The sequence below is a fragment of the Monomorium pharaonis genome, chromosome 4 (genome assembly GCF_013373865.1).
Source record: "Monomorium pharaonis isolate MP-MQ-018 chromosome 4, ASM1337386v2, whole genome shotgun sequence".
Taxonomy (NCBI): Eukaryota; Metazoa; Arthropoda; class Insecta; order Hymenoptera; family Formicidae; genus Monomorium; species Monomorium pharaonis.
This window is the reverse complement of record NC_050470.1, coordinates 15,946,726-15,963,975: the sequence shown is the minus strand read 5'-3', so window position 1 is coordinate 15,963,975 and position 17,250 is coordinate 15,946,726. Positions and strand designations below refer to the sequence as shown.

Below are 17,250 nucleotides of genomic sequence, written 5' to 3'. Positions count from 1 at the left end.
GTTTTACTTACTTATTCAAATTAATAGACTTTATTTTACATGTCTTAAAGTGTACAGAAAAATTTTTTAATTTTAATTTTTTCAAAATGACAACTATAGTTCCACAGAGTGCAACGCGACTTTTTTGAAACATGCTCCGCGGCAAGTAGTAGAAGTCGTCACTAAATGATCGTAGGGCAAAACTAAAAATCTTCATTATTTACATGAATTACTACAGTACCCATGGATATTAAATCAAATAATTACAAGTACACATGGATATTAAAAAACATTTATTTTTGAAAAAAAATGGTAATTACTTAAAAGAAAAATATTCTTTTTTGGGGAAAAATTGCGTACGTGAAAAATGTTGAATAACTTAAAAAACACTTAATAAATTATAAAATCCATGTGTACTATTTTAGACAATTTAGTCTCATAGATACTGTTAAAATTTGAAGTAAATCGTTTCAAAATTGTTTGAATTTAGCTGCTTGCCAATTTTAAAAATGCAGTTTTGAAAAAAAACATGTTTAAAGTTGTAACGATATTTTTAAATAAAAAAACTTAATTTATCGCTATTCCAACACCATATTATCTTTGATAGCCTAAGGTATGTTTTTAGCAAAAAAAATCGATTTTTGGTTTAAAATTTTAAGATAGTTAACCCCTCAATTTAGAAGAATTTATTTTTAACAAATTTTATTTAGAAAAAGATCGTAACATAGAAATTGGCATCCAGTGGACATCCAATGGACATTAAACCTCCATAGATCCATGGGACGTCCATTGGAGATCTAGTAAACTTTTATGGCTCCATTAGATGTTTACTTCCATGGTGGAAGTCAGTTGGACGTCCATCAGAGATCCAGTAAACTTCCATGGCTTCATTGGATGATTACATCCATGATGGAAGTCAGATGAACGTTTATTACAGATCCAATAAACTTCCATGGCTCCATTGGAGGTTTACTTCCACGATGAAAGTTAGATAGACGTCCATTAGAGATCCACTAAACTTCTATAGCTCTATAAAATATTTACTTCCATGATGACAGTCAAATAGATGATCCATCTTGCCTTTATAATAAAGGATGCGGTGGGCCGTACTATAGCTAACATACATGTATATACACTATATACAACACTATACTACGGTACTATACACTACATGTATATACACTGTATACACTCCCCCCCACACACACTATATATATATATATGTGCGTGCGTGCGTGCGTACGTGTGTGTAGTGTAGTGTAGTGTGTGTGTGTGTGTGTGTGTGTGTGTGTGTGTGTGTATATATATATATATATATATATATATATATATATATATATACACACACACTACACTACACTACACACACGCACGCACGCACGCACGCACACTATATGTATACATATATACATGATATACACACTATATATAGTGTATATGTACCATACTACAGTACTATACACTACATGTATATACACTATATATACAGTATATACACCATATACAGTATATACAGTATATACACTATATACACTATATACACTATATACACTATAGACACTATATACACTATATACACACTATATACACTATATACATATATGCATGTATATACACACTATATATAGTGTATATACATGTATGTTAGCTATAGCACGGCCCACCGCATCAAGAAACCCAATCATCTACGAGACACGATAATCAAAAATGCCATATTTTCAACATTCAAAGCTCCGTATATCAAAATGTAGAGATTTTCAGACCCTGGTCCTATGGACATATTTGATCAGCGCGTCATGGAGTACATTATATCTCACTTTCAGCCCATTTGACCGGGAACACTTTTCTATAAGATGTGTGCGGGGTCCTTTCTGTCAAACATCTTAAAAGATATTCATTATACGTGTTACGCGGATAATTAATAAAAATTTGAGGGAGTTTCGATGAACGACTAATGGATGTTTCACGGATCATTGGTAGATGCTTCATGGATCCTTGATGACGACTGATGGACGTTTCGTAGATCATTAGTAGAGGCTTCACGGAGCCTCGATGGACGACTGACGGACGTTTCGTGGAATTGAGGCTCTTCTACTAATGATCCACAAAACGTCCTTCAATTATCTACCGAAGCTCTGTGAAACCTTCACTACTCACCGCTACGTGGCGTGTTTCTTGTGAATAAAATGCACTTTTTAGGTGAATAAAAGGGGCTCGTCAAGAACGCAGAAGGAAGTAAGATTTCGCCATCGACATATAATACAAGACTGATAAACTATATCAGTCTGTAAAAAAGATTGATAAAAATGAGAAGGATGAAATAGAAAAATGATATTTAAAAACATTTTAAGTTTAAAAAAATATTTACAAGAAACATAATAATACATTTAATTAAGAAATATTTATACTCAACGCTATTTTAAGTATTCTTGTATAAAATATTCTTGAATAAAAGTACTTTTGCATTTTGCTAAGAATATATTTTTTTATACGTAATGATCCACGAAACATCCATCAGACGTCCATCGAGGCTCCATGAAGCTCCCATCAACGATCCACACAACGTCTAGTAGATATCCTTGACGACGTCCAATGGAGGTCCAATAAACATATGCAATGTGAAACTATGGATTTTCAGTGGCTCTGTATTGGATGTCCGTTGGACGTCCACTGGAAGTTTCAAACTTCCATGACAGACGTCCACTGGACGTCCATTGGAGGTTTCGTTTCTATGTGGGAAATACATTAAGTTATAGGTTTTTTTAATTGTCTCTAAAATTGTATTTTGATTAGTATTGATACATTATAATTTTCGAGAAATAAGAGGATACTACATTAGTGAGCTTGTGCTTTCTTTGTAATATTAATATACATTATTAAAAAAATATATACGAGACACTTTTTGTGTATACCAAAATTTAGACTATTTTTAAACCGCTAAAACTCAGCTAAAACTAAAAAAAATCTTGCAGAAACAAAATCCAAAAAGCGTTTTAAAGCTTAAAACTTCTTCTTTCAAACGCTCTTTGCCGATTTTAATTATCTTTTTTTACCAACATGATACAATAATAAAACTTGATCTGTTGAAATAAAAGTTTTTATTATAATACAACTTTGCTGCGCTGCATCTGGCGTAAAAAAAATCATAAAGAATTTCTGTTGTTTAGATCTTATAGCAGGACATTTTCCCTTTATTTATTTTGAGTGGTTGTTTATTGCAATGGCTGTACGTTATTTTTTATCGAGTCATTAAGATTTTAAGAAAAAAATGATTGTTACTTTCATCGCTTATTACTCGTGAACAAATCAACGTACAGCGTTCCACAAAAAAGCGATGGAAACTTGAAAGTTAGCATTTTCGAGCGCTATTATTGATTTTTTCATAGATTTACTTTTTCTAGCAACAAATCGCGTTCAAAAATTACGTAAAAAATTACATATTTTACGGTTTTCATTTATTACGAGTTTCAATATATTGTCGTGAAGAAAGATCCAATCACATTGCTAAAGCAAAGTTTTACAGTATGATTACTCAAGGGATTTCCGCTTCCAGTGCAATAGGTAGTATCACGTTAAGTGAGGTACGGTTTTTGTAGAGTGAAATAGAGAAGTGGAGAGAAAGTAGTGAAGATGAGAGTGCATGAGTGACAGAACGAGAAAGAGGTTGAGTGTATAAAAGTGGATGGAAAAGTGAGGAGTGCATGCGTAGAGGTACGAGGAAAGAGCCGGGATTAAGAAGTTATAAGAGAAAAGATCTGAAAGCGTGAAGTATAGAGAGGAGCAATGTGCGATCTTTTGGGCGGAAACCATAGAGTACCTAAAGACAAGATGGAAAGCAAGCAGGGGCCAGGGACAGTGTGGTAGGAATAAGTCCCATTTGCACGGGACGCAGTAAGTAGTAGAAAGAGGTGTTTAGGCTAGGAATTTTGCGAAGAAAACGTGGTGTGTCTTGGTTTCTTTCTGCTGTTTTTTGGGAACAATTTTTTAGTAAGATTTAGTCAAAGGGAGTAGAATGGAAGCAGAGTTACGCCGGAAAAGCGAAGAAGAGGATAGAGAGAGAGAGAGAGAGAGAGAGAGAGAGAGAGAGAGAGAGAGAGAGAGAGAGAGAAAGAGAGAGAGAGAGAGAGAGGAGGGAGTTGCGGCAGTGTGGAGGAATGGTTAAGGAAGATGAAGAGGAAAAGGGAGGATTCAGGAAAGGGAGAGGGAAGCAGAGCAGGGAGAAGGCTCGGAAAGGAGGTGATGGAGGAATGGAAGAAAGAATTATGGCGCAACGGCAGGTTTAAGAGGAATGTTGAAAGAGAATATTTTGGATTTGAAGAAGAATCTAATTAAGGAAATGAAAGAAATAAAGGAACAAGAAAGAAGAATGAAGGAGGAAATAGAAGAATTAAGCGGTCTTAGGCGGAGAAAGGAAGAGTGGGAAAAGGAAAAGAGGGAGTGAAGAGAGATAATAGGGAAGTGGAGGGGGGAGGTAGAGGAATTGATAAAAGAAAAACAGCTGAGGAGGCAGAGAAGAGAAGGAGAGCATAGAAAAGTCGGGGGGGAGACGAATGGGAAAGGAGGTTAAGGCAAGTAAAGTGGAGGATGAAAAGAAGAGAAAGAGAGGAGAGAAGGAAGAATTTAGTTATTAGGGAATTGGAAGTTAAGGACGGGGAAAGAGAGATGGCAGTAAAAAATCTGTTAAAAGACTTAGAGGTAGTGGCGGAGATAGAAAAAATTAGAAAAATGGGTGATAAGAGGAAAGACGGAGAAAGGAGAGGATAAGGGATGACATGGAAAAGGAGGAAAATGAGATGGAAGCTGGAGAAGATAGCTAGAGAAGAGGACAGCAAGGAAAACAAAACATGGATAGGCTATGCGAGTATTAGAATTAATGACACCTGGTGGAGATGGGACGAGGAGAGAGAGATTTTGAGAGACGGCAGGGGTTGGAGAGAGGAAGGGTGAGGAGAAGGAAAGGCTAGAGAAGGGTGAAGTGGTGGAAAAGGAAAAGTAGAAAGGGTGAGAGTTAGAGGAGAGACGGAAAGAGGAGACAAGGATAAAACGTGGAAAGGGGCTTTTTGGAACGTTGTAGGGATAAAAAATAAAGATAAAGATTTTTGGGAGGAGTTAAAAGAACGGGATGTTTTTTGCTTGGCGGAAACATGGCTGGAAGAGAAGGACTGGGGGAGATTTCCGAATGGGTTATGTATGGCGGGTTCTTGGGCATTTAAAAGAAATAGGAAAGGAAGAGCGATGGAAGGCATGCTAATAAGAATAAGAAAAGAATTGGTAGATAGGAGGGTAGGAAGAATAGAGACAAGAGGAGGAGGGATGGGGGTAGGAGAAGAAGCGTGGAAGGTAGTGGGAGTGTATGTAGAAAGACGAAAGATGAAGGAAGTGCTTGAGAAATTATAGGAATAGGTGAGTGGCCTTCACTTGGACACAGTACAATTAGACACAGTGCAGATGGACAACGCGTTGCAAATGGACATAAAATAATGTACACCGTACATTTCTACACCGTAAAGTTGTACACCGTACATTTCTACACCGTATGCACCTACTCACATACGTGCTTGTAATATTTACTTATAAAAAAACTTTGAAATAAATGTTCAGTACACAGAAGATTCTGGCAGTGTTGAGCTCGTATATGAAATTTTCAAAATGCCTCGTAGACATTTAAACACGTTTGGGACAAAATAAAATAACGTTTAATATTTAGAGAGTCAGCACTTTTCTCTTAAAATTTCGGTTCTTTTGAAAAAATTTATACATATATATAACTAATATCTTTCATGCAATTTCCAAGTTTGTTGTTGGCTCATATATGTGCCACCCTGGTTTGATACAGTATGGAAATTTTCAAAATTTGAATTCTGGTGTTTCTAGGGGTTTTTGATGTTATTGATTACGATTTTGGAGTAACATTATCAAAATTTTATACAAAAACGGTATTGTCATCAAAAACTTAAATAAATAACAGCAGTTACATTTAAAAAAGTTGTTTTTAACTTGGTACTGTCCAACAATGCTTGGAATAGTGGGAGAGTCGTCGTTGCGTGTGATTTATGTCCGACTTAGAACTGTGAGTCTCAAGCTTCTACGAGTTGTAGTTCACAGCTACTTGGAACGTTAAGTTCGGTCTTTAGTAATCTTTCATTTTCCAAATTGCTTGAGTAACTGCAGTACCAAGTTTTATTGAAACAAACTCAATTTTTAATGTAAGAAAGTTCAACCATTTTGAACCCAGAAAACAAAATTTTGAATTTTCTTAGTTCCAAATTTTTTTTCTGTGTATATATATAGATATATATATATATATATATATGAAGAAGAAATGTATGTACATATAATGTGTGTGTGTGTATTCTCTCTCTCTCTCTCTCTCTCTCTCTCTCTCTCTCTCTCTCTCTCTCTCTCTCTCTCTCTCTCTCTCTTTCTCTGTTGTTGAGCTCTCTAATGTTGAGCCAAGGAAAAGTAAATATAGGATGGAAAAGATGTCCTGTATTTAATCATATTAGTCTTAAGAGATGCTTTAAATGCTGGGGCTATCACCATTTTGCGAAATACTGTACGCGAAATGAAGCATGCCATAAATGTGCAGGTAATCACAAATCAAATGAGTGTATAATAAATGAGAAGAAATGTGTAAATTGTATGTATAAAAACCAAACGTACAACTTGAAGATAAAAGATGACCATGATGCACTGAGTTCGGAATGTCCGACGTTCAAGAGAGTTCTACAAGAGGAAAAGAGAAGGGCCGGCTGGGAGGATGCAAAATAACAATCACAGAAGGAAGAGGAACATATACTGTATATAAATGCGCAAAGTTTAATGGCACATAAGGACGAGATACAACATCAGATTATGAAGAAATTAAATCCGGCATTGCATTGTCGGAGTCTTTGCTGTACATAGCATGATAACAAATTTGTGGCAAGAACAAGGCAAACTTTGACATACACAACAATAATAGCAAATTTGTAGCAAGAACAGGACAAATCTTATCGAAATTCAGATCGAGAAATGAAATATTGAACTGATCACATGTAAATGGTGCTTGTAAATTGTACTTGGTTTTCTGTTCTTGACAAGCCCCTTTTCTTTACCCAGTATGTGAATCTTTTTCATGAAAAATGCGCCATCTCGGGATAGATAGCAAAGTCACCAAGAAATGAAGTGATCCTGGTTAACACCCGACAATGCAATTCTGTTATTTGCATAAAATATGCATCATATTATTTGCAACAAGCCTTGCCAGCAAAAGCTAAGCTGTTTGCGGAGAGTGGCTTTCACTTAGACACAGTACAATTGGACACAGTGCAAATGGACATGGTGCAAATAGACACAAAATAATGTACACGTTTCAAATGGACACAGTTTATTTTGACACAGGAATTTTGTACACAGTAATTTTGTACACAGGAAAAATAAATTCTGGACAAATTACAATTTGGACACGATAAAAATGTACACCGTGCAATTGGACACGTAAAATTTGTACACCGCAAAGTTGTACACCGCAAACTTGTATACCGCAAAGTTGTACGCCGTGTATATTGTATTGGAAATCTGCTAATACATATAAACTTTACTTTGTTTGCAATGTACAACATAGGTTAGCGACTTCGACGGGGTGGGTACGGGGGGTCCCCGTGTCCATTTGCACTGTGTTCAATTGTACTGTGTCCAAGTGAACCACTTCCGTTTGCGGACACACCTTGTCGCAATTTTGTTGCAAAAGTATGTTGAGCAAGTTTTACTTTGTTCTTGCTACTAATTTGCTGTTATTTCATGATTAGCAAAATTGTTTCTGTTCCTGCCATAAATTTATTGTCATGTCGTATGACAAGGTTTGCTCTGTTATTTGCGTAAATTTTGCATTTTATTGTGCCGGAGCAAACCTTGTGATTTCTCTATGTCATATTTATGTACAAGTCTTTCTTTGTTATTTACAGCATTATGTGAAAACTTTTGTCGTAAATTTTCTCAAAACTTTTAGAAGACAAAGCAAAAGACATGTCATAAAATTATTGTCAAAATTGAAACAATCCTTGCTGTAAAGTTTTCACGATATATGATTTTAGCAACCCTGACTAGCTGGGTAATTTCAAAACAATCAAAGATCCGACCTTTTTGGAATTTTACCTCTATTTTTTTATAATAAATACATAACCAAAAACGATTTGTGTACTATTTCTGCTGCAAACCTATCTCTTATATTGTAAATTTGAGCTACTTTCAACTTTATTTTTCATTTTTAATGAAACTGTCTATTTTGCGAGAATTAGAAATTATAGAAATACAAATAACTACATTTTTAATATAATTAGTTTGTAATTATAATAATATTCACAATCAGTTTTTCCTGTTATATCCCACAAAACAAAAATATATTTATGAATACATTTATGTATACTGTATATTCCAAGTATATACTTACTTGATGTAATATACATATACTGAATGTGAAATATATGCGCAAATGAAACCGGATTAATGTACATAAAAGGTTCATAATATATACATATGTATATGATATGTACACTGTATGTACGTATATTCTGTGTATACATTACCGTATGTAATATGTATATATCACATATATAGATTTGCACACACATTAGATACCCAGTAAACATTAGAACATTCTATGTATGTCCTATGTATATACATATATAGATATTTTATATTCTATGTATATGCAAAGAATATGAAAAGTATGTAAAACATATATCATATGTATGTAAAATAAGTACCGCATTTTTTTTTAAATAAAAGTTTTCATAATTCTGTCCTTATTTTTCTCAATTCTTTTTATAGATTGGCATATTGATCTTAATTTAATATAATACGATAGCATCTTACTTGCTTCCACGCTCTTGGGTGAGCCCCTTTTATTCAATAGAAATTACACTTTTTTCACGAGAAAACGCCACATAACGGTGATAGTGAAAAGAATATTTTTAACATTCTCTGTATATACATAGAATATGAAATGTCCATATATGTATATACATACATCACACATATATAATTTGAATAAACTTTGTCGTATATACAACTTATGTATATGTAATGTAACTTTTAGAAATGGCATAATATATGACTGTATAATGTACAGCAATGTATATACATATTACGTGCAACAAAGGTTATGCTAATTATGTATGTGCAGTGTACGTATTTAGAAATTCTATAAATGTATGAATGTTATAATATACAGTAATGTATATACATATTACATATAACAAAGTACATACATATTAGATATGTATATTTGACATACATTGTAAGCTATATATACATGTAAAATACATCAATAAATATACATATTATATATTGCGATATACATTTATATCATGTATATGAAATGTATAAACAATGAATATACAAAATATTATTTTCATATTATAGAAAAAAATTGATATTTATATAACATCTGATGTTATATGGAGTATTGTAAGAAATATATTTTTCCTAAATTTTTTTTGTTTTATAAAAAAAGTTTACCTTTTAACGCCAATTTCCGCATACCGGCTTCTGCTAACTGTTTGAGTCACCACCATACTTCTGCCGTTGCTATCGTCGGGATTCGTGTACAATGTCAATATGTCACTGTTGTTAATTTTGCCGATAGTTGGCGGTAACATTATGACAAAAATTTACGTTCGTATTTGTCACGATTAAATAAGGTTGATCAGCATTTTAACGACGCACTAATGGAAAGAAATTCACTTATTTACGGTTCTTTAGAAAAAAAGAATACTCCGTTTAAGATTTGACTGAGCTTTAAAATGTATCGAAAATGGGTTTGTAAAAATACGAATAATTGAGATATGAAATATCGGTTGCAAATTGTATTATCAACTTATTATGAATAATGGCTTGCTTTTCGAAAAAAAATTCATCAAAGTACACAGTGTAAAAATAATTTTGTGATAATTTTAAAAAAATACAATTTCTAATTTTGGATAAACTTCCAAAAATGACATACTTCCGATTTTTTTGAAACTGTGTATTTTTACATATATTGGTGCGCTGATTACGAATATGATGGTGAAAATTGGCGCAAATTTGATTTTCATGACGGAAACCATAAAAAAACCATAAAAATTAAGGTTTTTTTCCACTGATTTTTGTAAACAATGTGAATTTTAAAATATACTACAGATAAAAGGCCGCATTAAAATATATACTTTATGTTCTAATGATTTTTGCCATAAAAACAATAGTTCTTGAAAAAAACAATGTTAAATGTTCAAAACTTCATATAACTTATTCAACACAAATCTACATGATCAAAAAATATACTTAACTGACACTTCTTCCCTATGGTCCTACACAACACACACACACACACACACACACACACACACACACACACATTCGCACGCACGCACGCACGCATAAGGGCGCGCGCGAGGAGTGCAAGGAGGAGGAGCTTTGTCCCCCTCACGCACCTACTCAAAAACAGATATGAGATCGTCGATTATTTTATAAGAAATAGTTGATCAATATCCTCACCTGTACAACATACATCAAGGTCAAGGTCATTGAAATGATTTGTTAGCAGTCGATACCGTTGGCAAATAATTTGTAGGCAATTGGGGTCTCCTTATTCAGACAGTCACCGTATAAAAAAGAGAAGCCGATTATGAATGAACTATGGTATTGTGAAATTTACGATATTTCGTTCACTTTGTATTAAATTTTAGGAATAATTATTTAAATTATTTCTTTACATACTGTTTAAACGTTATAACAGTAGCCATTGGTCATCAATATTTACAGTGCTGTCATAAAAGCTGCATTTCAGTATTGCAGTTAGCCGAAAGTTTTATAAATGTGTATTCTGTACGTCATGTTGAGAAACGTCAGGTATTAATCTTTTAACTTTGGTGTGATTCTTGAAGGGCTTGAACATAGTTTTTAAATGACGTAATTATAATTGAATTTAATGTTTCACGTAATGCATACATGTATTTGACATGTAAAGTTATATTGCTTGCGTTCAAGATTATTATTTGTGATTGTTGTAAGTGTGAATTCTATAATTCCTTTGAACGTAATTTGGTTATACTTTTATTTTATTTATAAGCTAGTATATTTGTTATAATACTTTTATAACACTTCTACAATGCGCAAAGTCGTAAAAACCAATTTTTTTGCATATACTTTTCTGTAATACCATGTATATGATACTTATACTTTTGTAATACTAATGTTCAAAAAAAGTCCACCAAAAAGCGTTAATTTTTTATCCTCTTACAGATTAGATAACCATAATCATTTTTCCTCTTCTGTAAATTGTTAATTGTGTTCATTATATACATCTGAAGAATTTTTGCTTGTAACGTGATTGATAGAACTTTATGGATAATAAAGTACCGACAAGAATTATGTTTCACATTAATATTTATTGAATTATTTAAATAAAACAAATGGTTTATTATCCTCTTTTTTCCTCTACTTTTATAAACAACAAAATAGTTGAACATCTTATCTTCAAACCAAACTATAGGAAACTAATAACTAACTATAGGAATTATACGTACGAAATAGCTTTTATTAAAATCATTGACGAATATGGATTTCATAAGTAAAAAATGCTGAGATTTTCTAATACTTGTGACAAAACTTAAAACTAATATTAAGAAAATATTCTTGATTGAAGAAAACTATTATTTGAACAAAATAAAATAAAATGAGTAAATACTTTTCTTGCCTGTAGAATAATATTTTTCTGTGTGTAGCATCATTAAAAGAATCAGATCCTTTGAACAATGTCAAAATTTTCAAATTTATTATGATATTTTTATTAAAAAATTATTTCTACTTTTGTACAAGATCACTGTTTGTATATTACATTTGTACATTACAAATAATTAATATCGGATTATATCACAAAATATCAATTCAATAGCGAGATATTTTGACACATAAAAAAATAAATTTATAATGTTCGCACTTGGGCAATATGGTAAACATTTTTTATATCAGTAGATAATTATTTTTAACGTAATTATTTGATTAGTAGATAATTACTTTTGACATACAAAGAATTATTGAACATGTTGATAAAATAGGACTAAACATGTTAAAAGTGTAATACGCAGTATTTATATCGAGGTACGCAGTGTTTATATTACTGAAATAAAATAATATACGTGAGAATCATAATTTATCTTCTGCTATTAATTCCGTATTTTCATTGGCGGAAAAAACTAAATTCTAATAATGATTAATGTTTTGGCTTTTGCTGCTCAATAGAGAGAGTTATGATCATTTTCGCGAGTCCGACATGATACTCTGACGTCAGCAGTCGCGATTAGACTTAATGACGATTGATGGGCGAATTCATTTAAAGTCCCGCCATATAGCGTAAACACTCGATTTAAATCTTGAAAGACGAAAATATTCTATCTGTGTGTAGATCAAGTTATTCCGTACATTTTCATACAAGATGGCAGTTAAACTGCACAATTCTGAGTAATATACCGATAATAGAACAATTACTCTTTGTATCGTTAGTTTATTACATTCTGATCATTAAGCCAACTGTGATTGCCAACTCCCCCCTCCCCCTCCTAAAGGTGGCCCTAAGGATAAAGTTGTATTATTCATGAGCGCATTTTCTTGTAAAAAAATATGTGTATTAAATTGTTATTAATAAATTAAATGTGTATCAACTTGTTAACGTAATTATAAGATTTGTTATATTATTATGAATAAGAGCAAAAAGAAGTCAAAGAATTTCATTCTATCTTACGTCTTTATTTTTCAAAAACTATTAATTTCTTATTTCTCTTTAATATTCTAAAAAAACAGGATTATGAACCACTATTTTACTTTGGCTAAATAACTCAGTAAAAATTTATGTGACATAATTGCTGTCGGTACAAGTTTGTTACCCATAAAGTTCTACTTAAAGTTAATCATAAATTGGTCGTATTCTAGCCAGGACACACTGACGTTACACCATGTTCCATTATGGAAAGTTCTTATTAGAACAATTAGAACTCTAGACTTAGTTGACAAACAATAATAATATTAATGTTAATGAGTATCAAGAAAATATCGTTACTAAAATTGACACTAGAAATTATCACATTAGTATCATATATTAAATATAAACATTTTTTGAAAATTGTTAACATTGACATATTTTATACCCTTGTATTAACTTTTTGCCGTGTCGTGCAGTGTAACATTGTATCACAGTTGGAACACTTTATGTTGGACATTGTGTTACACTGTATTATCTGTGTACCTTCTTGGAAAACATTCTGTGTTAGAAAGAGAAATTCTTTAAATATACATGACGAACATAATTAACAATTTACTAAAAAGGAAAAAAAGATTGTTGTTATGAAACTTGTACACTGAGAAAAAAATGTAAATTTGATTAAATTTTTCAATTAGAAATTTCTTCGGTTCAAGTATTTATAAAATTAATTTAAATACGTAAAATAGTTAAACTTTAATTTAATTATTTATATATTTAACTGAAATACACAAATAGTTGAATTAAAAAATTTAATTAAGTTGAAAAATTTAGTCAAATCAACAATTTTTTTTCTCAGTGTAGAAGGATATGAAACACATTACCAATAAACAATATAATTTTAGACCGATAAATGTTTAAACATATCGTTAAAGTTGGCTTAAACGGTCGCAGCTAGATCTTGGTGCTGATTATAATTTTTGTTAAATATATTAATCTAATAATTTCAGCTCATACAAACTGCCCGCTGACAAAGAACTATGCACTCATCATGGACTTTTGAAGAATGGACCTGTCAAACTGACTGATACTGTGATATGTTACAATTCAAAACCTTCTAAATGAAAGTCCCCATGAGTCCAAGATCAAAAAATGGCTTATTCAGTGATCTGTTTTGGGCTTTATTCTTTTGGGTTTTACTACTGATTTTTTATCCTCTTTCATCCCCAGGAGGGGGTGAATCTAGGGTGAATTTAGGGGGGATGATCGTAGACATTCTCCACTGTTATTGCCATGGTCGTTACTATCGTCCTGCGTAACGGTATGACTGCGACGGGATTGTCGTTGGTTCGTTGATGTCGGTTTCGTTGACGACGACCAACTCCCCCTCCCTCCCCCCGTTTTCTTCGTCTAAGCGTATTTATTTCCTGTCGCAGCGTTGCTGTGGTAAAGATGGGATTTTCTTTTTGCACTATTACCCAATCTTCGTGCTTTGAGTTCGTATTGGTTATATGGACTGAATATATCTGCACATTTGCGTCTATGAAAGCGTATAACGCATCGGCAAATTCATTTTTGTCGTGCACGCGATGCACGTGCGTGCAATTCTAGCAAACGCGCCGGACGATTCCATAAATATAATGTGGCACAAATTGCCGACGCTTATGGTGCCATTTTCAAAGCGTACGGCGTCCTGTTGCCGAGGCGACAATTTTCGGAAACGTTACAAGAACGTTTCAAACGTGAAAGCGTTTTTGAAATATAAATACGTCTCCTTCACGAATTTTTGATGGGCCGACGTTAATTGCTGGGCGGGTCGTGGTACGGCTATTATCTGGGACGATATTTTTTCATAGGCCCACGTGTAACGTGACTAGGAAGCTTAAAGATCTCGTTCATCTTCAACCTGGTACGGCTTAACTAAATTGGCTACATACCAGCAGTGTTGCAGCGCTTTAAGTTCGCTACCGTTCAAGTTATCAGTATAAATTGAGTACATGTACTTGTCGCTTGCGTCCATTAATGGTCTCAGTCGGACCAGTCCTGTGGCCTGATCGATGGAGGCGGCTTTGAACTTATTTACGAACATATGCTGTTTTACAGCAAAGTTGTATTTAAAACTTTTTCCGTGCATAAAGTACATCACACGGAATTCCGTACGTATTACTTGTGACATCAAAAGCGGTGACACCCAGCTAGCGTGTCAAAGAGGTCTCTATCACTTATTAATTTCTCAGATAACTTAAGTTATTTTGTATATGATGATCGATGTGCATTCGCATTCGATAAATGACGCGTCTATTAATCAGTTCCTTCGTTATAATACCTGGAATTGTAGTTTGGAATACATTGAGAGATTCGATACTCTGCGCTATCGTTGTGTTCATGTTTCGAAGGCGAAGCGCGTGAGCATCTCTTCAATGCGCAACGTCTGTCTATGCTTGACGTAATGCGTCGCGTATTGTAATATGTCCCTCACATATTGCATCGCCTGGGAACTTACGCGTTTTAAATTCTTGTCGTCCACAAAACCGCGTTATATTACGAATGCTGGCAGAAAACCAGATTACTGCCTCTACTGGGGGTGAAAGAAGACAATAAATTAGTAGTAAAACCTAAAAGAATAAAGCCCAAAACAGACCACAGGCCATAAATCTGGATACACAGATTAGTTGAAACATCAAGTATATCAAACCGCTTAGTCTAAAAATAACAATCTATATTAAGAAGAAATGCTATCGATTATAAAATAAATTATTGGAAACTTATATCTTGTACTTATAATATTAGGGTCTTATATAGACTTTGGGCCCAAGATAGGTTCTGTTTCTTAGGATGGGAACGATTATTTACAATTATTAAATATGCAGTTTCCATCCTTCGCGTAAGGGTCCATAAATTACGTGTCTAATATTTTTGAGAATGAGGGGGTTCAAGAAAAGTCACGGTTGATTACGATAAGAAGGAAAGAGTCCAAGAATAGTGAAAAATAGGGCACGTGATATATGGATGGCTTCTAAGTTATTTAGTTATTTACTTGTCGTATAGTCGTACTATTTATTTATTACCCCTTTTCCACCCCCCCCCCTTACTGGATAAATGAGCCACTTTTGGACCTTGGGACCATGGGGATTTTCATTCAAGAGGTTATGAACTGTAACATATCACAATATCAACCAATTCGACGGGTCTTCAAAAGTCCATAAGGTGGGTGCGTGGTCCTTAGTCAGTCTTAAAACACAGTTACAATATAAGCTCGATGTCGATGCTTATTGGCATCTTAGAATCCCCTTCTTTACCCGAAAAATTTGAAAATAATTCATTGCCAAAAATAATACCTCAGCCGAGGTTCGAATCTGGATCTCATCATTCCGTGAGGGCGTCTTAGCCAATTCGACCACCAAAGCATATGATAAAGAAAAAGGTGGTAATATAACCACCCATTTATATTTTATTTAATAACTTCGTTAATAATAAATGTTTTGAGTTGAAATTTTTCGATTATATTCATTAAAGTATTGTTTATTAAATTTTTAATTTAAAGTTATGAAATAATTATTATATTATATATTATTTATAAAAATGTAACAATACTGCATAATGGGCCGAAGAGAAATAGGGAGAGTAATATGACCATCACAAAAATAAATGTAAAAGAATTGGTTTTGTTTAAAAAGGTCACAGTATTTTGTTAAAAACATATATATTTATATAAAATAAGTTGTTATATCGAAACAGGTGATTTTTATTTACATCTAATAAAAGTTAAATAAAAATAACCTTAAATCTAAACCAAGACATACAGTATGTATACTAACGTCACATGAATTGTAGGTTAACAGTACAGCGACAATCGACTTATCGAGGAATTTTGTCGATATGGAGATCTCAAAAAAGTGACCATATTACTAGCACACTTAAATGGCTATATTAACAACAACCTATATCATACCCAGCAAACACAGAACATTGCAGCAACATTGCGGCAATGTTGTAATATTGCTGTGATGTTGCTATAATTTTATAACATTGTCGCAATGTTGCTGTTATGTTCTGTGTTTGCTGGGTAGTTTAATTTTATATAACTCAAAATATATACAACCGAATAAAGAGTTAAATAATAAGAAAGTACTCATGTGTACATACATTTGGGTGATAATGCGGTTATGTTTAAAAAGAATGAGGAAGTATGTGTAATTTAATGTTAAAATGTACCTTAAAATTTTTTCGAAATTCTTAAAAGTAAAAATGTCTTATACATATAACAAATGTTGACTGTTGTGTTTTGTCATATTAGCATCATTATATAACAGTAAGCTACAAATGATATCATAAATAATTACTAGAATTCGTCAGATATAACGGAGATAATATGGGTAACCATATTATCCGCACTGGCCATATTATTATACTACCTTCTCCTTTACTAATCTTTGCAATAACCAGTATATATTGAAGAACGTCTTTTTATCAGTGACGTGTATAAACAATAAATTCTTAGACCGATAAATGTTTAAACATATCAATAAAGTTGAGAAGGCCTAAACGCAAGTCTA

General features: G+C 33.0%; 1 protein-coding gene and 1 long non-coding RNA gene across 8 annotated transcripts in view; both read right to left on the bottom strand.

Annotated features, from left to right (window-relative positions):
- The window catches only part of LOC105836048 (protein sprint), a 330,029-nt gene that overhangs the window by 301,478 nt on the left and 11,301 nt on the right, over nucleotides 1-17,250 (bottom strand). For 4 of the 7 annotated variants that reach the window (XM_028193036.2, XM_036285716.1, XM_028193033.2 and 1 more), the window contains exon 2: nucleotides 9,481-9,686. The exons of 1 other annotated variant lie outside the window; for it this stretch is intronic. In XM_028193036.2, coding sequence (XP_028048837.1) covers nucleotides 9,481-9,620 — 140 coding nt within the window. In that variant the 5' untranslated portion in view covers nucleotides 9,621-9,686. Of the gene's footprint in view, nucleotides 1-9,480; nucleotides 9,758-17,250 lie in introns of all 7 variants that reach the window. 2 more of the 7 variants (XM_036285715.1, XM_028193034.2) reach the window with 2 other exon arrangements.
- Nucleotides 71-2,342, bottom strand: LOC118645164. Its single transcript, XR_004962966.1, has 2 exons — nucleotides 1,644-2,342; nucleotides 71-1,054 (listed from the first exon to the last, which is right to left on the bottom strand). It is a non-coding gene; the product is annotated as an uncharacterized LOC118645164 (long non-coding RNA).